Source organism: Podarcis filfolensis (assembly GCF_964270895.1).
Source record: "Podarcis filfolensis genome assembly, chromosome: 2".
NCBI lineage: Eukaryota > Metazoa > Chordata > Lepidosauria > Squamata > Lacertidae > Podarcis > Podarcis filfolensis.
The window spans coordinates 5,319,145-5,340,120 of NC_139605.1; the positions used below are offsets into that span (position 1 = coordinate 5,319,145).

A 20,976-nucleotide genomic window follows, 5' to 3' on the forward strand; every position below is an offset into this window, starting at 1 on the left:
AGCAACTGAGAAATTTAGTAACCTCCTCGCTGCTCCCTGGAGAGAACATTGCAGGTTAGCTCATGACAAACGAAGCATGCACAGTGGTACCTTGGTACTCAAACGCCGAAAACCCGGAAGTAAGTGTTCGGTTTTTGAACGTTTTTCAGAAGCTGAACGTCCGATGCAGCTGTCGGCTATTGTTTGCGGGGCACCTGCACCAATCAGAAGCTGCGTCTTGGTTTTTGAACATTTCGGAAGTCAAACCAACTTCCGGAACAGATTAAGTTTGGCATTTTTGTTTTTGCTATTTATTTTGCATTTTTGTTTTTGAGGCTTTTTTTATTAATTTGTTTTAGTGACTGTGTGGAACCCAGTTCAGCTACTGATTGATTGATTGATTGATTGATTGTGTGACTGCGGAAATGGATAAAAGCCCACCATCTAAACAATGACCGTCACCAGTGCAGGTAAGAAAAAAAAGCATACATCTACAAATAAAACCATATCATCATTCTAATCTAATCAATGTTTGTAATTTTTGTTATGATTTTAATTTTTATCATCTACAATACGGTCTTATTTATTTTATAGTACAGTAGTACATTGATTATTGCTTTCATTTTATGGATCAATGGTCTCGTTAGATAATAAAATTCATGTTAAATTGCTGTTTTAGGGATTGTTTTTAAAAGTCTGAAATGGATTAATCCTTTTTGCATTACTTTCTATGGGAAAGTGTGCCTTGGTTTTGGAACGCTTTAGTTTTGGAACGGGCTTCTGGAACAGATTAAGTTTGAGAACCAAGGTACCAATGTATACATTTGTAGGAGATTTATTTCCATATGAATCTACCCAGACCCTGAGATCATCTTCTGAGGCCCTTCTTTGTGTGCCTCCTGCACGAGAGGTCTGGAGGGTGGCAACATGAGAACGGGCCTATTATTATTATTATTATTATTATTATTATTATTATTATTATTATTCCTTAGTTGCTTTGTATTCCACTCTTGATTGATTACAAGTTCATATCTGTATTGGATTTTAAATTATTTTATATAGGATTTTAAAAAAAAATTATTTTATTTTCAATGCAAAATTGTAACAAAAATTACAATCATTGATTAGATTAGAATGATGATATGGTTTTATTTGTAGATGTATGCTTTTTTGACTTGTTTTTTATTTTGTTTTCCTTTTTTTGATATGTTTTGTTTTTCTTTCTTGTTTGTACAGTATTATTTTGGATTATATAGGATTTTTTTATTGTACAGTGGTACCTCGGGTTACAAACACCTCGGGTTACAACACTTCGGGTTACAGACTCCGCTAACCCGGAAGTAGCATCTCGGGTTAAGTACTTTGCCCCAGGATGAGAACAGAAATCGTGTGGCGGCGGCGTGGCGGCAGCGGGAGGCCCCATTAGCTAAAGTGGTACCTTAGGTTAAGAACAGTTTCAGGTTGAGAACGGACCTCCGGAATGAATTAAGTTCATAACCAGAGATACCACTGTATGCTTGGAGTTGCTTTTATTGTTGAATCACTCCCAGACATTAATCAGGAAACAATTCAGAAATGGAATGAAATAAATGATCTGTAATAATCCATTCTGGAGATAACTGAAAGTCAAGGTATGCATCTATAAACTAAACAATTATACAGTCATACCTTGGGTTGAATGTGCTTCAGGTTGAGTGCTTTCGGGTTGCGCTCTGCGGCAACCCGGAAGTAACGGAGCGCGTTACTTCCGGGTTTCGCCGTTCACGCATGCACAGACACTCAAAATTACGTCACACACATGCGCGGAAGTGGCAAAACGCAACCCACGCACACATGCCGTCGCATCTTACGTTCTATTCAGGATGCGAACGGGGCTCCAGAGCGGATCCCGTTCGCATCCCAAGGTACCACTGTACTCTCAATGATTTGGAGGGAATGCTAGATAGGGGTTTTATGGGGGGGGTGTAGTTCTACAAGAATACTAAGCAGACAAAAGTAAGCAATCCTCCAGCAACAAGGGTAGATCTAGCTTCTTGACCACAGCTGGACTATTGGAATATTCCAGAGAGATGCTTCTGTGCAGCACACAGACTTTGGAATTGTTGTGGCAAGAGGGCGGCCATTTTGCAACACATAAGCGGTGGCCATTTTCTCCCTGAGCTCAGCCAGACTGAAACAAGCAAGCAAACCACTTTTTGAGAGCCGGCCTTCGGTGGCTCCAACAGCAGGAAACTCTCTGAAAACAGATCTGCGCCAACATTTCGCACCTCAGTGTCTGCTGTTGCTGTTCAGAGTCCCATAATCTCCCTCCCATTTCTTTTAAAGGAAGCATTTCCATCTCTCTAGACAGAAATTGTGTGGAGATATTACATGGGAAGTGATTCACAAATGGAATCAAACCGACTAAAACATTCACTGCATGCAACATATAAATGATGGAGCATTCTATATGAGGTTGTAGAAAGAACAATGTATAGATATGAACAGTATGCTGATATAAATCAGTGTGTAAATATTATAGTGTGGAAACAAGAAAACCAGAACAGCATTAGAGGGAAGTGGTAATCCTGAGAGTTTTAGATTACTAATACAGCAGTACCTCGGGTTACATACGCTTCAGGTTACAGACTCCGCTAACCCAGAAATAGTACCTCGGGTTAAGAACTTGGCTATCTACAGAAATATTGTAAAATTAATGAATGTTAGAATGATGTTGGATAGAAATTAAGTGGTTTCCAGCTGTAATGCTTTAAGAGAATATGAAAAAAGGGTTATAAATAGGTAAAAACATAATGGTAAGGATTTGCTGAACCAACAATTTGAGGTGGAATACAAAAAAGGGAGGTATGAGGAGGTCTGGGAAACAAGCTAAAGGAAAATAAGCAATGGAAAATTTGTGTGTTTTTAATTATTTTTATTTTGTATTTTTGTTATTTTTTTATTTTATTGTAATACTTTAAAAAATCTTAATAAATATCTTATATATATAAAAAAAGAACTTTGCTTCAGGATGAGAACAGAAATCGTGCGGCGGCAGCGGGAGGCCCCATTAGCTAAAGTGGTACCTCAGGTTAAGAACAGTTTCAGGTTAAGAACTGACCTCTGGAACGAATTAAGTACTTAACCTGAGGTACCACTGTATTGTAAGAATGTATAAATATATAATATGAAAATCAATAAAAACAATTGCAAAAAAATAAAAATAAAGAGGCATGCGGGGGATGGGACATTGTGTGAAGCTCCATCGCTTTCTCAGGCAAGGGATTGGGCAGCCACGAAACCTTCATTTCGGAAAGTTAGAAATGAGAAGAATCATCCGAGCCACGCTGGGAGAATCCTCTTTCACCATCTCTTAATCCTCCTCTGCCTCAGAAATGGATGATGGGAGTGGTAGTCCTGGCCTTTGGCTTGGAGTCAATTTGATTCCCTCCCCCTCTTTCTTTTTTCCTTTCTCCTCCTGTGATGAGGCTGCATTTTAATGTTTTAATGTTGTATTTTAATCTTGTTTTTAAGTTGTATTCATTCAACTTGTTTTTATTATTGGTTGTTAGCTGCCCTGAGCCCGGCTTGGCTGGGGAGGGCGGGGTATAAATTATTATTATTATTATTATTATTATTATTATTATTATTATTATTATCTCCAGGTGGAAAAGCCGGAAAGCCTGGGAAGCTGAGCTAACGTACCACTGGGTCTCCTCTTCATCTTCTGCAGCAGCAGAGGAGCCGCCTGACTCTCTCCAACTCTTCCACCCTCCAGTTTTCTTTTCTTTCTTTTTTTAAGTAATATTTATTAAAGTTTTAAGGGTTACAAAAAGAAAAAAGAGAAAACACCAAATTAAGCAAAAACAAGGAAAAAGAAAAAAAACACAGAAAAATAGAAACAAATAAAAACACAACGAACATTCCCATAACTTATCTTTCATTTGCTTGTTTCCTTGACCTCCTCACACCTCCCTTTTTTGTATTCTAGTTCGGTTAGCTATTTCAGCAAATCCTTTCCATCTTTCCCAGTTTTTGTCCTATAATTTATCTTGATATAATCTAACTTTACTTCCCCTCCTTTCACCAATTAACAGTCTATTTTTACTTAATCCTTTATAACATTTCTGCTAAAACCACATAGCTTCATTCCAACATCCTTCTAACATTCATTAATTTTACAATGTTTCTGTAAATAATCTTTCAATTTCTTCCAATCTTCTTCCACCGACTCTTCTCCCTGGTCTCGGATTCTGCCAGCCACCCTCGTTTTCAAAGCTGTTCAATTCTTACCTTATCTAAGCACTGCAGAATAAGGGTGAGCTTGCTAAGAAAGCAGCTACCTGCAGCTGCTTCGCTCTCCTTTCTCTGTTGATTTTTCTATTGCTGGGTTTTGGAGCACGAGAGGGAGGAAACGGTAACAGATATGACATTCTTCCCACCCCCCCTTTTTTTTTAAAGCTAATTCCAGGAAATCATGCAAGAACAAATAAACAATTCACGAGCCTCTCCCCTTTGAACACCAGGGGGCGTTCCACGTCCCCCCCAAGCTATACCGTATGTTTAACATACATATTATTACAGATTTATTGGTTTGCAAAAGTATGTGCTGTTGAATAGTGGGTAGACATAGCAGACGACACAGCGATTTCTCCAAAGCAGTTCTTTATTTGTAAGCTGGGCAGAACTGAACAGCAAACAGCTCAGCCGGCCTGCTTTTATAGGCAGCCGGCTGTCGCTTTGTAACAACAACAACCCAGGGTTTCCTGCCTAAAATAACTGACGCGGACCTGAGTGAAAACTACATACACAATACTCCTGGTGGCCAGGGTGAGAACTTCAATACATAACATGTGCAATGTCTCTTTTTTCAAGTTACATTTTCTACAGATCAGTTTTGACAAATGCATTACGACACAAGCATTCGTGGACTGGTGACCCCTTAAGTGATCACGGGTCATGGAGCAAGATCTCTTACCTGAGAATCTGGTTAGCAGCTGGCGCAGCAGCAGCACACTCCAGCCTTTGCCAACCTCGTGCCCTCCGTAAGAAGTCTTGGACCCCAACTCCTCATCCGTCCCAGCGAATGTGGGCTAGGCCAGGGGGTGGGGAAACCTGTGGGTGTCCTCCAGGTGTTGATGGCTGAAACATCTGGAGAGGCTAGGTGGCCCAAACACCATGTAAAGCTGTGTCCTATGGAAATCGGGAGTCAGTTGCCTCCACCTCTCAGCGAAGTCTGCCTCACAGGGTCGTTGTGTGGCTAAACATGGGGGTTCCTTTGGCACTTCCACAATGGGTGCCTCTGTCAACCCCCCAGTTACAAGCTGACAGCCGCAGGGTATTTTATTCTGGGAGGAGCAGAGCTGCTCTGTTCCCCCAAGAGGGCGAGGACCCCACAGAGGACTTCGTATACATTGAAACTGCCTCCCAGATTGCTTGTGTGTGAGATCCCATTTCCCCCCCTTCAGATCGTCCATCAAAATTTGCCTTTCCCTCCAGAAAGGTCTTGTAAGAAGCGCCTTGCCTCTTCACGTTCTGCTGCTTTAATCAAATCAAATCAAATTTATTGTGTGGTGGAAATAACTGGCACCTCCCAGATCTCCCCCGACCAGGCTGAAGTTGCTTCCTGGTTTCTTTGTTTTGAAATGCAATACCAAGCTTGCTCCAGAACAAGGAGCTGATGTTCACACGCCCACAAGTGTCTCCAATTCAACCCTTGCTTAGAATAAGGAAACTGATATTTATACACACATCTCCAGCTCAGCAGTTTCATCAAATATGAAACCGGGTGCTCAATAAATTCCCCAGACGGTTATTGAATGACAACTGTTATACAAGAGGGATTTTTCCTTCAACCTTAAAACCAGGGGGTGGTGGCAGCATGCCATTCTGAGGGGTTTTTGTGTGTGTGTGGAGGTCTAGGCATAGAAGCTGTAGAGGAGCTTCTGAGAGCTTCACTGATTCCACCACACCCCATAAAATAATCTGGGGAGTGTGGGGCACTGTTGAAAAGATGGAGCCAGACTGCTCAACCTGTCTGGATTTTCCTCAGGGCTACAGGAAAGGAGGAAAGTGTTAAACTTCTCTCTCCATGCTTCCTGTAGTCCTGGTAAATCCAGAATGGTTTAACAAATCCAGGATGGTTTAACAATGAATCCCTCTTCCCAGGGAACTTTGGGAATTGTAACGCTGTATAACGCAGCTTCCTATCGATGACTCCAACCTCACCGGCTTTTAAGCGGATCCTGAAAAATTTTGTTTGCACCTCAAGCAACTTTTTAACATCTGGTTCTCTGTATTGCCGAAGTTGTGACGTTTACATACGTTTTGTGTTTTTAGCGTGCGGTTTTATGGGAAATTGATGTATTGTTTATTTTATTTATATATTTAGAAATATGTGTAAATCACGTATTCAAAGAGTGTGCATTATAAGATATAGATTACACAAAACAATTACCACACAGATAAAAGCAATAAAACCTCTTAAAATGAATGTGTGAAACTCAGTTCTAAAGTCTGCTTGAAATGTGTGTTGCAGTGAGACAGTTTTTGCATGCTGAAAAATCAATGTACAGATCTGCTGACATAGGCTGCCACCTTTTAATTTTCCTGACGAGGTTGCTGTGAGATATTCAACAGGTGTAGTTCCCCGCTACAGTGCCTGTTAGGAAAAGCTGAACCACCCGCCTACCGGCCAGGGGCCTAGACTGGCAGCTCTGTTGTTGTTATGGAAACCTCTGAGCAACAGCTGAAGGGCTCTTAATCATCTCTGACTGACTGGCATTTTCAGGGCAGGACCAGGGAGTCAGCTGGCGGGTCTCAGCCTTTTCTGGGAAATCAGCTGAGAATGAAGAAGTGTTGTCTTCTCTGCCCACCAAAGGGCACTGCTACATCATGAAAGGAAAATCTGCCCAGAAGGAAAAAAGAAACGACTAGCAGAATTCAGTGGGTGAAAAATCAATATAGAAAAAGGAAGGTCAAATGGAAGTTTAAAATAGTTCTGGTCACTCTTGATTTAGATGAATCAGAGAATTGTAGTGTTGGAAAGGGACCACACGGTTCATCTAGTCCGACCCCCGGCAATGCAGGAATCTTTTGCCCAATGTGGGGGGGCTCAAACTCGCAACCCTAAGTTTATCCCTCATGAGTGTGCATTGCTATTGATTTTGTATTTATACTGATCCTCACTCCCTTTACTACTGATTTACTTTCTGGACAGCTCGTGACTCGTCTTTAGATAGAGCAAGTCCTTGAGAGTGAGAGGAGAGTTATTAGGATAGAGTCTGTGCTTCCTGGGTAAGAATTATTTTATCAGTGACAGAGTTACAGAAGAGTTATAGCATTAGAGGAGTCATTTTATTAGCTGGAGGGCTCACCCACACTTTCGTTTGTACCCTGATTTGTGGGCAAAAGTCTGTGCTTTTCAGGCACGTATCTGAGCAGTTTTTCTCCTTTTTTTGTCCTGCCACTTTTCCTGGGAAACCCCACTGTTGACGGCTGAATTCAGTGAGTTTTCCTGAGGAAAGTGGTGGGGCAAAAAACCCCAAACCTGCTCAGACTTGTTTCTGGAAATCATGTACCTGGCAGGGCCTTGCAGAGCCAGGCAGAAGCCCGGGCCAGGTAGATAATGTGCCCCCCCTTTTACCCTGGGGATAACTGAAGTCTTATAAATAAGTAAGTATATAAATAATTTTCACAAAAGTTATGCTGACAAATAATTTTATTTCAAGGCTTGAACCGTATCTGCATATAAAGACAACATGGAAAATATAGATATACAATAGTGCTTTTTTAAAATACATAGGGAAAAGGATTATTTTAAGTATTTACATTTAAAAATGCTTTCCTAGCTTTCTTTTCTGCGAATTCTTGACTTACGCAGGAAAAATCAAGCAACTTCACCTTATCGTGGTTTATGTTGATCATTGCTAAACCATTTAGGCGTTCTTGAGCCGTTGATCGAAAGAAAGACTTAATTTGTTTTAATATATTGAAACTTCTTGTAGCACCCTGCTTGTGGTTAACGCTTAGCTGGAATGAAATATTCAACGCAGCAATAGAGAAATTAAAATAATAATTTATTTGTCAGACAAATAAATGAGAGACACAGTGGTATATGGTTACCAAAGCTCTGCCCACTCCAGCCCTGATGGCCAGCACTTATATTTCCTCAGCCCAGCCCCCTTGGTCCTCCTTTGGCTGCCTCTGTCCAATCAGCCTGGTTGAAATTCCTATTGGCTGTTTGCTAGAACCAATCATAAAAGATACACCCATTTCCTATTACCTTTTATGGGAGACAAAGAGCTATATTTCCTTCTATCTATAAATGGCAAACAAGTAGCCATATATCTTACATTTGCCTCAACAAGGCACCTTCATTACCAGATCACCTCTTGCCCTCCTTGCCCTATTGCCCTCCAAAACAGATGGCTAATGGTTTTAAATTTTTATCTTAAACAGAGGTCAGAGATCTTGGGTTCACATTCTCACACACCATCAATGAAAGATCTCCTTCTTTGGAGGTCTTTAAGCAGAGGCTTGACAACCATATGTCAGGAGTGCTCTGATGGTGTTTCCTGCTTGGCAGGGGGTTGGACTCGATGGCCCTTGTGGTCTCTTCCAACTCTATGATTCTATGATTCTATGAAATAAGAATCTAACATAATAATCTAACATTTCTTACTTTCTAAATCCTTTGCATAATTACATTTAAGCCAATATATTTCATACATAACATATATAGATTTTTAGAAGCAAAGGCCTTTTCTAAGTAAAAACTTCTTCAGTTTACAACCCTCTTTCCTGGCCAGCTGCTTTTCCCATTAGCTCTTGCCCTTTAACCTGTGGCTCAAGTCTCTAATGGGAGACACATGGTATTATATTTTGTTAAACAATGAATCCTACTATTTACCAACTCTTAATTAGTGCTTTTGCAGCTTGATTGTATTCTGTAGGGTCAGTAACCTAGTAACCTTTGCTCTCAGCCTGTAATTCCCTTTTTACAACTTTGAGAATTTTGGCTCCTGCTATAAATCAGGGGGCCCTTGTCCAGGAGGATAAACATCTGCCAAAAGTCTTTTAGACAGCTGGTCTTCTGCCTGGCATTAAAAACACACAAGCATCTGCAAATATATATATATATATTTAAGCTCATTTTAAAATACAAGTCTTGATCAGATGCCTCATTCTCTCATTGGAGGCCACTGTAGCTGGTAATGATAAGAAAATGCATGATGCAATTAGAAGATTTGGAAAAACGTTTTCCAAATTCAAGTTAGTATTTGTTCGGCAATTTCTTTCGGTGACGGAGAATTAAGCTTTTCTCTCGCGCTGCCAGCCATGTTCCCAGGGAATGCGCCCACCGCCACCTTTGCGCCTCCGCGTTCACCCCAGTGCATCCCCTGCGATTGTGAATATGCTGACTGGGCCCCCTTTGGAATCGGAGGCCCAGGCCAAGTGGCCCATATGGCTGCCCCTCTGTGGAGGGGGTGGCGTTGGCAGTGAACAGAGGACTCAGCATCAGGCTGGATGGATGAATCTGATTTAGGAGGAGGCAGGGATTATTCAGGGTGGCCCACATACTAACTTATAGTTGCCGTGTCTTGAAGAGCAAAAAAGAGGGCAGCCCCAGCTGGATGTAGGGCAACCCTGGCTAACTCCTTCCTTAGCCCACGACACCACCCAAAAGGCGTCCAGAGGCCCCATAAGAAGAGATGTCCCCCTAGTTGTGGGCTTTTGGTTTCTCTCACCTGGTGCCACGGAAAAGGCACCGGCTTCTGCCTGTCTCACGCTTGGCTTGTGATTCAGACAGGGGTCTTCCTGCTTGTGGGATCTGGGCCAAAACCTCTGCTGGACTTTGTTCCGTACAAAGTGAGAGTCGGAGCTTGCTGACACTGCAGACTGCCTCTCCACCACCTCAAACAAAGGTTTTGCAGGTTTAGGGGACCCCCAATATTGCTGTTGGGGGCCCAGATGGGGCTATTCCACTAGTCCGTTTTGCCCCTTCAGGTGTAATAAATTACTCCACACAACAACAAAAAATTATTAGGGAATTGGTGGCAGTGGGAAAAGTCACACTGTAGATCTCTGAGTTATTGTGGCAGGGAGTTCCATAGACCTCAACATATAAAAATTAAAAGAAGCACAAAACTAAGTTTCCCCCCCCCCCTTGTATTTTATCCTGTGAACTGCCCTGAGATCTTGTGATGAAGGATGATATATAAATTGAATGAATGAATGAATGAAATGAAACAGCCAGAAGTACAGGCAAATATATAAACTTTGTACTTCTCTCATATCCCGGGGTCTGTGGAACTCCCTGCCATGGAATGCCCCCATTACCTCCCTCTGGTATCAAGCGAAGGAGACCAAATGAGCTTTGCATTCTGCAGGTCTTTTTAAGATAGCTATTATTATTATTATTATTATTATTATTATTATTCCACCATCCATATACATGGCACTTTACTAAGAATATCCATTGCACGTCCTGCCCCAAGGAGCTTGCAATCTCAAACAAGGATAACATGAATGCCACCTAGATGTAAATACTCATTTTTTTAAGGCAGTCAGCTAGAGAGAAAGATGTGTTTGCCTGCCAGTGTTGTAAATAAAATCTGCCCTTATTCCCTTATGGGGTACACAAGAGCCCTTATAGAGTCCTCCGGGGGAGCTTCAGGGCGGCTCCTCTGGCAGAAAGGAGGCTTTGGGTGCGCACAGCATGGTGGAGGCGGACGAGGGTGGCGAGCTGATGCCAGGAGGCGCCACATCCAGCCTCTGCCTCTTCCCTCCGCCCTCCAGAACATGGGGTCGTGGCGCCCCGTGCCACTAGCCTCTATGGCTAAAACACCCCTGTATCTGATAATGCCTTATCTGATTGCCTTTCCTGGTAGTCTGATGGGACAATGGGAAGGTTCCCTCACCCTCTCCCTCCTTGCAGAGAAACATTTGGTCAGTTTGGGAGTCAAAATGGTTTCAGGACTGTCTTCCTGTGCTGCTTCAGACATGTGGTTTATATATTTATGTACGTGTTTGCTTGGTACATTTATGAACATTTATCATATATATAAGACCTGAAAAAAAATTTATTACACCAGGAAGAAGACCCAGGAGTCCTGGCTCCTGCTGAGTCTCCTCCCAAAGGGGACCCAGGAGTCCTGGCCACTTGGCCTTGAGGAAGAGAGCTGTGGTGGCTCAGGGTTTTGTCCTGCATGCTGAGGGAGACGGGTCTTTCCAAGGCTGGAGGGGGCCCAGGCCAGGCCAAGAGGGACAAATGCCAACGGTCTCCCCATCTGGGTGCTGAGGGACATTGTGGGGAGAAAGGAAACGTCTTCCCCTGAGCGACATTTATGCCTGCCAATCTCCCAGTAAGGCAATGTTATCTGTGGGCTGCTGTGGATTTCAGTTTCTGCCTTCTTTGGCTGCTCTCCCTTGCACCAAAGGTCTCCTCTGCAGGGAAGGAAGCGGGGAGGCTGAGGCAGCCCCACACGGCCTGCTTGTCGGGGACGGAAGCCATTTTGTGGAGGGCTGGCAGTGAAGCAGAAAGGGAGGGAAAATGGCTGCCTCCTCCTTCCCGAAGGGGCTGCCTCAAGCGGCTGCTTTCGTTATTTGTTCATTTTCATGCCAGCATCTCCCTAAATTCATTCAAGGGTGGTTTAAAACCACATAACAAAGCTATCCAGCAATGTCTAAAGTCCTGAAAAATTCTTTAAAGTCTGTGAAGAGCAAAATATTTTCCTCCTGGCCATTAGTTGTTGTCGTCGGCCACTCCACCTTCACAAAGAGGGGAAAAGAGAGGGAGAAAAGTCTCCACAGAGACCAGGGGAGCAGAAGGCACTTCAAGCCACCAAGGACTTTAAATTGAATTCAGAACCACACAAACAGGCAGAGGGTCTGTTATGTACTGAGTTGAATAGGATCCAAAATGCAGCAGTCTGATTGGTCCTAGAATAATAGGATTCAGAATGCAGCAGTCTGATTGGTCCTAGAACAATGCAGCAGTATGATTGGTCTGCAGGAGCCACCCTATCTGGCTCCAGATGGAAGTGAATCCACAACCTGATTGGCCTACAGAAGTATTCTGCAATTAGCCAATCACGTGCAGCCCATTGTGTAAATAATGTATATAAAGCAGATACTTTCAGGGGACTTTCATTCCTCTTCACCACTATGAGCTGAATAAAGAGCATGAAATCCACTCTGAGTATATTTCAGGGTCTTTTGGCCCTGGTGAGATTTGGTCTAAATGAGCTGTGGCAGTGAAAATCCTGTCAGGTTTATCTTGTTGCAGCTGAAGCATCCTACTGTATTGAAAAAAACACCATATGTTACAATAATCCTGTCAGGAGATGAGCAGAATATGGATCCTTGTGGGCAGACTATCCCTGTCCAGGAAAAACTAGATGGAGCAGGTGAAAAGTGAAGCATAAGACGTCCCTGAGGTGACTGAGCCCATTGAGTCCCAAAAGTGGTTCCTGGAGAGCCCCCCTCAAAGCAGCCAGCTTCCTTCTTCACAGTCTCCCAGTACCTGCTGCACTTCTTTGTTTGGTCATCTCTCTCTCTCTCTCTCTCTCTCTCTCTCTCTCTCTCTCGTGAGATTTGGTCTAAATGGTCTACCCCGAGGTTCAGCCCTAGTTGCAACACCGAGCATTTCTTTACAAGGCACACCGTGAACCGCTGGAACCCCTTGCCACTAGATAGAGGGACACAGGAGAAGAGCCGGGCTGCTGGATCAACCCAAAGGGGTCCATCAAGTACAGCATGGTGGTCTCCCAGTGGCCACGCAGTTGCCCCAGTAAGGAAGCATGCAAGGAGGACGGGAGGGACACCCAGCGAGTGGGATGCTAATGCATTTACTGTCTCTGACATTGGAGGAAGAAAGGAGCCATCTTTTAAGGCATCCGAGGGCTTCTTAAAAACAGGACCCAGGAGGCTGTCCTGCACTGACTCCACACGAGTCCACCTCGCTCAGGATCCCACAGCCCCTCCCCCCAGTTTCAGAGAGGTGGGGATTCCCAGACCCCCTGGAGATGCGGGGACTGAACCTGGGGTCCTCCCCTGGGAAACCCCCTCCGCCCTCCCTGCAGGGCAGGACAGGAAGAGCTGCCGGGGGGGGGGGAGGGAGGGAGGGAGGCGGCGATTCCCAGCGAGGAGCTGCAATCACTTTCTCTTTCCCTCTCCAGCCTCGCTCGCCACTTGTACCTCGAATTCTGCCCGGCAACAGGTGCCGCAACCTGCTTGAAGATTTCCTATTGGCGGAATATTTTCCCCTCGCCCAATCCCGGCTCTCGCTGCTGCTGGTTCCGCAGGCGGGGCAGAGAGCGGGTCTCAGGACGGCGGACGGCGGAGGAAAAGGGCGCTTCGTTTTGGGGGGAGATGGGGGTCCTCCTCCTCCGCTGGCCCCCCCTGATCCTGGGGGCGGCCTCCCCCCTGTTGCTACTCCTGGACTGCGCAGGTAAGGACTCTGCTCTGGGGCGGGGGAGAAAATAATCCCTTCCCAAACACCTGTTTCCCCGACTTGGCTTGTTTTGTATGCCGCCCGGGGCAGGGGCCGCTTCACTCCTGGGCTCGTGGCTCAAGCGAAGAACAAGACAAAGCTTGAAGGTGTTGGCAGGATTCATGGGGGGAAAGTGACTCGCCTGTCCCGCCCCCCGCAGCTTCGTGTTGACTCTGGTTTGTGTGTTTGTGTGTGTGTGAGAGAGATACAGATACAGAGTCTTCCCTCTTCTATTTTTTACCTTCCCTCTTCTAATCTAACCCTCAGCCGCTCTGAAAACTCAGCTAAAAACTCGAGGCCAGCCTGGAGGTGGGAGCCGGACGCGTGTAGAGCTGACTTCATTGCGGGGGGAAACGTCTGAATAAGGGGTCCCCACCCGCAATTCCCAATCTTGTGTTGGTCAGGAGTTCCCTTTCATCATCAGGTTCTTCTGCTTTACAGTTGTAACTCTTCCAGTCTCCCCCACCAAGAAAACCCCTTTCCTGTTGCCTGTCAAAAATGTAGGTTTTGTCAATTATTCAGGGGGCTTCTCTCTGCCGTTTCTGTACAGTCCCTTGTGCACTACAGGCACAAACAACTCCTGAGAAACAAAAGGGGGCCCCCACCCTACAGCCCGGTTCCCCTTGATTACGCCCTCCTTTTATATTCTCCCACCCCCCAAAAAAAAATAATTCAAAAAATTTGGAGTCTCTGCCTGGAGCTCCTAGATGTGAATTGCCCTTGCTCAGAACACAGTATTCCTGCTCCCTCAGCCCACCAGTCCACTGGCTCTGCATACTATTCAAGGATTTATCACTATTAAATTCTTAATTCCACATTCCTGATTGCTGCCTTTGGTGTTTTTCTCCTTTTGGGGTTGCCACTCGTATTCTCTGTTTAACTAAAAAGTATATCCTGCTCGATTGAGGAAAAAACCCTTATAAATTTACAGGAAATAGTAAAATAATAAAAGCAGTTTAAAGCATTAAAAAATAATTAAAATTAGCATTGAGAGGTCAAAGCACATCAGCATTTGCCTGTCTGGATAGGATTGCCCAAAGAAAAATGTTTTAAGCAGACACTTTTGTGAGACAAGCGTATTCTTCATGGGAGGAAGATTTGGAGATAGCAGCAGGGCATTTTTGTGAGTGGGAAGGGGGAACAGGGTGTTGAGATAATATGGGAATTCTTCTTGACCCCTGCTATTTATGAGATGAGGGAGATAACATTTGTTTCGCACTCGGATCCTCTTTATGGAAGAATATGATTATCTAGTTTGGGTTGGTTGGTTATTTTCTTATGTTTGTGAGTCCTCTCCCCCCCCCCCATATTGTTTGCTTTTATAGTAAATAGTTTTTGTTCTTCTCTAATGGAAAATGGTATGAAAGCTTTAAGAACTAAAGAGTAAGACCTGTTATTTCTCTCTTGAACCCTCCCCATATGGGGGGCTGCCCCCTCACTGTGCTACAGGGCTGGGCAAAGGGTGGTGGAGACCCCTGCTTCCTTCAGATTCCCCCTCAGTTTGGGGTCTCACGTGTGACTCATTTTGTGGCTCTTTGTCTCCCCACCACTGAGCAGAACTGCCTGTGTTGTTTAGCCAGATGTCAGCAACTCTGAGCTCTTGTGGTTTGAACTGGGGGAAGCCCCTGCCCTGGGAGGGGAGGGTCTTAGAAGTGGATCCCATTTGATCTTGACTGAAAGAAAACCGCAGAGTCGACACACCATCAAGGCAGGGGCAGAGCTACCTGCCCTGGCACCTGGGGTAGTGGGGGGGGGGCTAGGTGGGGGCGGGCGCTGAGGCCCTTCTTCGTGTGCTGTGCCGCCTCCTTGAGAGGTCTGGAGGGTAGCAATGCGAGATCTGGGCCTTCTCTACAGTGGCTGCCCATCTGTGGGATGCTCTTCCCAGGGAAGTTCACCTGGCGCCTTCATTATACAGCTTTAGGCACCAGGCAAAAATGTTCCTTTTTAACCAGGCCTTTGGTTGATTTGATTGACACCCTTTAAAAATGTGGGGGTTTCCAAATTTAGTTTTAGATTTACTAAATTCTAAATCAAGAAATCAGACTAGATCAAGAAATAAATGGAATATCCTTAGGGGAGAAAATATATAAAATAAGCGCATTTGCAGATGATTTAGTGTTAATGGTGGAAAACCCAAAGGAAAGCGTAGAAAAGGCTCTAGAAAAAATGGAAAACTTTGGAAAGGTTTCAGGTTTTGCTTTGAATAAGGAAAAAATGAAACTAATGGTAAAAGACATGGGAGACCAAGAGAAAAAGGAACTGGTAGAAAAATTTGGATTACAAATTGTAAAAAAAGTGAAATTGTTAGGAATTCAAATAACAATAAAAATATAAATTTGTTTGAAGATAATTATAAAAAAATTGGGAAGAAATAAAAAGAGAAACGGAAATTTGGACAAGATTGAATTTAACACTCTGGGGTAGAATTTCGGCTATTAAAATGAATATCTTACCAAAATTCCTGTTCCTTTTCCAAATGATCCCCATAATAGGTAATGATGAATGTTTTAAAAAATGGAAAATGGACCTAACAAAATTTAAATGGCAAGGCAAAAAGTCACGGATCAAATATAAATTATTAACAGACATAAAAGAGGGGGGTGGCTTTGGACTCCCAGACCTGAGAATATACTATGATGCAGCATGTTTTAGTTGGATCAGAGACTGGATTACATTAGATAATAATGACATTTTAGACTTGGGATGGAACAACAGATACGGCTGGCATGCCTATCTAATTTACAACAAAGTGGCGGTGCATAAAGAATTTCTAAGTCATGTACAGTGGTGCCTCGCAAGACGAAATTAATCCGTTCCGCGAGTCTCTTCGTCTTGCGGTTTTTTCGTCTTGCGAAGCACGGCTATTAGCGGCTTAGCGGCTTTAAGAAAAAGGAAACAAACTCGCAAGAACTCGCAAGACGTTTCGTCTTGCGAAGCAAGCCCATAGGGAAATTCGTCTTGCGGAACGACTCAAAAACCGGAAAACTCTTTCGTCTTGCGCGTTTTTCGTCTTGCGAGGCATTCGTCTTGCGAGGTACCACTGTAATTAGAAATTCGTTATATAAGGTCTGGGTGAGACATAGAAGGTTGGTAGAACTGAAAACCCCATGGTGGGTTTCACCGTTAAAAGTAATAGCAGTCAAAAAGAAAAACACGACAGGAAGATTGGCGGCATACCAGCAGCTCCTAAAGTAGGAACAGGGCCAATTAAAAGTAAGAGCATACGAAGAGGTGCCCCAACAATGCACCACATGTTTACAATATCATCAAATTTCCCAAATATTTAATCAGGACAAAGCAATAGGATTTGAAAAAGTAGAATCAAAATTACAAAAAGTATTATTACAAAACTCGAAAAAGAGTATATCCAAAATGTATAATTTATTATTAGAATGGGAGTTCTAATGATGAAGAAGTAAAAGAAGATATGACGAAATGGGCATGTGATATAGGTTACGCAATTCGGCTGGACCAATGGGAGAAATTATGGAAATGTGATATTAAATTTACAGCATGTTACACAATCAGATAAAATTTGATGAAAATGGTGTACCAATGGTACTTAACTCCAGTAAAATCGGCTAAAATTTACAAATTAAAATCAAATACCTATTGGAGATGCAAGAAAGAAATAGGAACAATGTTTCACATGTGGTGGGAATGCCGACCTATTAAACAATTTTGGAATGAAATATATGAAGATATCAAAAAGATGTTTAAAATATCTTTTAGTAAAAAACCGGAGGGATTCCTTTTAGGTATAATCACAAATGATATTCCTGACGACCAAAGGAAAGTATTCCTCTATGTGACAACAGCTGCCAGGATGCTCATAGCAAAAAATTGGAAAGGGAGAAAAATTCCATCAATGAAAGAATGGCAAATTAAATTTTGTGAATATATAAATCTGGCAAGACTCACAGCATTCATAGGGGGACAATCGGACCAAAAATTATTAAAAGAATGGGGATGTACTAAAGAGTATATGAAGAAACATTGTTCTGGAGTAAGCATATCAGTATGTAATGAATGATGCTTTGCAGGGTTAAAGAAAGAGAAAAATGGTGTAAAAAGTATAAAGATAGAAGTAATTTACATTAGACACAACAATTTAGAAAGAGTAAAATTGTTGAGGTCTTAGAACAAAGGAAGGAATTCAATATGTGTATATGTATGTAATGACTGGATTAGGAACAACTAAGGAACAGCTAAGGAAGAAAATCAAGAAAGGGAGGAAATTCTAATTTCCCGCACTTTAAAAAAGAATCTAAAAGATCCACCATTATGTTCCCCACCGAAAGTAGTGACAAATGGCTGTATCGGCACAAGACAAAATTCCTCGCTGGACTCAATAACAGAATTAGAATGACTAAATGCTGTCAACCAGCCACCAACTCAAAAACGGATTCTACGCTTGCTGTCCTGGAATATTGCAGGGTGGGGAAACAAAGACGGAGACCCAGACCTAATGAACTTCTTTAAAGATTTTGAATTAATACTTCTACAAGAAACATGGTCAACTAGAGATATTAAAATCAATGGATTCTCCTCCTATACGAAACCCGCATTGAAAACAAACACGAAGGGCCGGCCGAAAGCAGGGTTCTGTTGTATGATCAAAGACAACTTAGGGTTTGAAATCAAGCAGCTAGAAAAATGCTTGCCACTTGCACAAGCCCTACTTTTAACCAAAAAAGAAGATACTTTGCTACTTGTAAATGTCTATATCCCCCCATCCAAAAACAACAGCAACAGTGAAAATTGGTCACAACTAACCTTTTATATAGAAAATTTGACCGCTAAATACCCAAATGCCTCATTGATAATAGCAGGTGATTTTAATGCCAGAGTGGGAACCAACAATGAACAACTATGTAGCAAACTAAATTGGAATACTGACAATGATATCGCACATGCCCTGAAAATAGGACGATTCTCCAGAGATAGGGTTGTAAACAACGAAGGCTTACGCCTACTTGAATTATGTAACAACTTTAATTTGCAGATTGTGAACGGTTCAACAAAAGGCGATAGAAGCGGGGAGTTTACATACTTCTCCCCCCGAGGATGCAGTGTCATCGACTATATTCTTGTCCCTTATAATATTATAAATTCGATCATGGACCTCAAAATCGGAACGCGTACTGAAAGCGACCATCAGCCATTATTGTTGTCTATTAACTTAAAGGATGAAACCAAAATAACCAAGCACAATATTATAGAACCCTCTCAACACAAACAAATGACCCAATTAAAATGGTCCCAGGAAATGAGTGCAGTAGTGGGGCAAAAACTTACAGCCAACCTGAGAAAACAAGTATTATCCAACTTAAAGACCACTAATTCCTACAGCGATATTCCGAAAATTTATAATGAAATCTTCCAAATGTTCGTAGAACTTAGTACTCCACCTAAAGTTTGGGTACTTAAACATAGCGCTAGCCCTTGGTTTGATGATGAATGTTTCCAGCTAAAAAGAAAACTGCGCCAAACATTTAAAAATAATCGCACTAAACTAGAGCCCTCTTATCTTGATGAAAAAAGAAAATATCATTACATTCTGGCCGAAAAGAAACAGAAATACGCAACCCAAAAATGGCTACAATTACTTGACTCAATTCAGAGCAAAAATAACAAAGCGTTCTGGAACCTAGTGTACGGAGGATTGAAAGCCGAAAATCAACTAACTCTACCACCAATTGCAGAATCCAAATGGTCCCAATATTTTACATCTGTATTTAACAATCTACACAGTGAACTTAAAGGAAATGAAACCACTAAAAATAAAATCAATAAACTCCAGGAGTGGCCAAGGGTAGAAGAAGAGGAAATTAGAGAGATAGTTAAAAATTTCAAATCGGGGAAATCTCCTGGGCCAGACGGTCTACCAATAGAATTATTTAAGACCTATATAGATTGGTGGGCAGAACCCTTAGCTCAATTGTTTACTCTCATAGATAAATATGGGATCATACCTGAGATATGGTTAAGATCAATAATTATCCCAATCTTTAAAAATGGCGACCCAAAAGAACCAAGGAATTATAGACCGATAAGCCTATTATCAGTGATAGGGAAAATCTACGCTAAGCACCTTTTATCTAAACTCCTTACCTGGATGAAAAATCTAAATTTACCAGGGAAAGAACAAATAGGTTTCTCCAAAGGTTGCTCTACATTAGACCACTGCCTTATACTTATGCATTTGGTTGAAAAATATAGATCTCAAAGGCAATCTAAGATATTTGCTGCTTTTGTAGATTTTCGCGGTGCATTTGACTCAATTGACCGCCCAAAGCTGTGGAGGAAACTCGCAGAATTAAAAATTGATCAGCGCTTATTGATCCTAATAAAAAATTTATACTCTTCCAATATCTGTCAAGTCAAACTTAACACCAAAGGTCACCTTTCATCAGACATCCCAAACTCGAAAGGGGTAAAACAAGGGTGTATTCTTGCCCCCTTCCTATTTAATTTATTTTTATCAGACTTGCCAGATCACCTTCAAAAAATAGAATCACATGCCCCTAAACTTAATCAGAAACCAGTTTCTCTGTTATTATACGCAGACGATGCTGTTCTACTATCATTAACGAGCTTGGGTCTGAAACGTCTTATATCTTCTCTGATCCTTTACTGCGAATGTAACAAGCTCTCTATAAATTACGAGAAGACAAAAATTTTGGTCTTCTCGAATGGTTGGAAATTAGAGAAATGGAAAATAAGAGGGCAGGAAATCCAACAAGTGAAAATCTATAGGTATCTGGGAATCTTATTCCAGAGCAATTTAGGGTGGGCAAATCATCGCACAAATGCCATAAAACAGGCAAAGTGCACCTCATCAGCAGTTACCCGTTTTTATTATCAGAAAGGCAATCAATTTATTCCTGCGGCCAATCAGATATTCCAAACAAAAGTGCAATCCCAGATATTCTATGGAATACCGCTATGGGTCCAAGCATATAATAGTGATTTAAAAAAGATTCACTCCAGCTTTCTGAGACGTATTCTTGGACTCCCAGCTGTGATCAAATATGAAACAATGTGTGCAGAAATAGGCATACACACAATGGAATATTGGGCCTGGTCCACCTCAATAAAGTACTGGTTACGCTGCCATTTTCGCTGCCCTCCATCAAGTCTGCTCGCTGATTTGCTCAAAGACTCCTACAAATCAAGATGGTATCAGTACCTCGAAAAAAAGATTGAATCTTTAGGCATCGAGCTGGAGCCCCTGTACAATTCTAATGAGCAATACATTTTCCATAATATCCTAACTAGACTAAAGGATGTCGAGAGGCAAAATATTATGGCAGCTGTAAACAAAATTTGTTCGCCCATATTCTATGATTTAAATATCTTAGATAGCAGAGCCAATTACGTCACCAAATTAATAATTCCAGCCCAACGTAGGGCTTTTATGCTGGCCCGTTTGAATGTTTTTCCCTCAGCATTTGTCAGGGGAAGATATCAAAACATCCCTAGAAACAAGAGATTCTGCAGATGTTTTATGAATGTCCCGG

At 42.4% G+C, this 20,976-nt stretch overlaps 2 protein-coding genes across 4 annotated transcripts in view; both read left to right on the top strand.

The window, feature by feature from the left end:
- The window catches only part of LOC310756634 (uncharacterized protein), an 820,367-nt gene that overhangs the window by 228,617 nt on the left and 570,774 nt on the right, over window positions 1-20,976 (top strand). The gene's annotated exons all lie outside the window — the stretch shown is intronic.
- The window catches only part of LOC310757082 (major histocompatibility complex class I-related gene protein-like), a 33,232-nt gene continuing 25,468 nt past the window's right edge, over window positions 13,213-20,976 (top strand). The window contains exon 1 of the mRNA XM_083602228.1: window positions 13,213-13,411. Within this exon, the coding sequence (XP_083458354.1) occupies window positions 13,333-13,411 (79 nt within the window). The 5' untranslated portion in view covers window positions 13,213-13,332. The remainder of the gene's footprint in view (window positions 13,412-20,976) is intronic.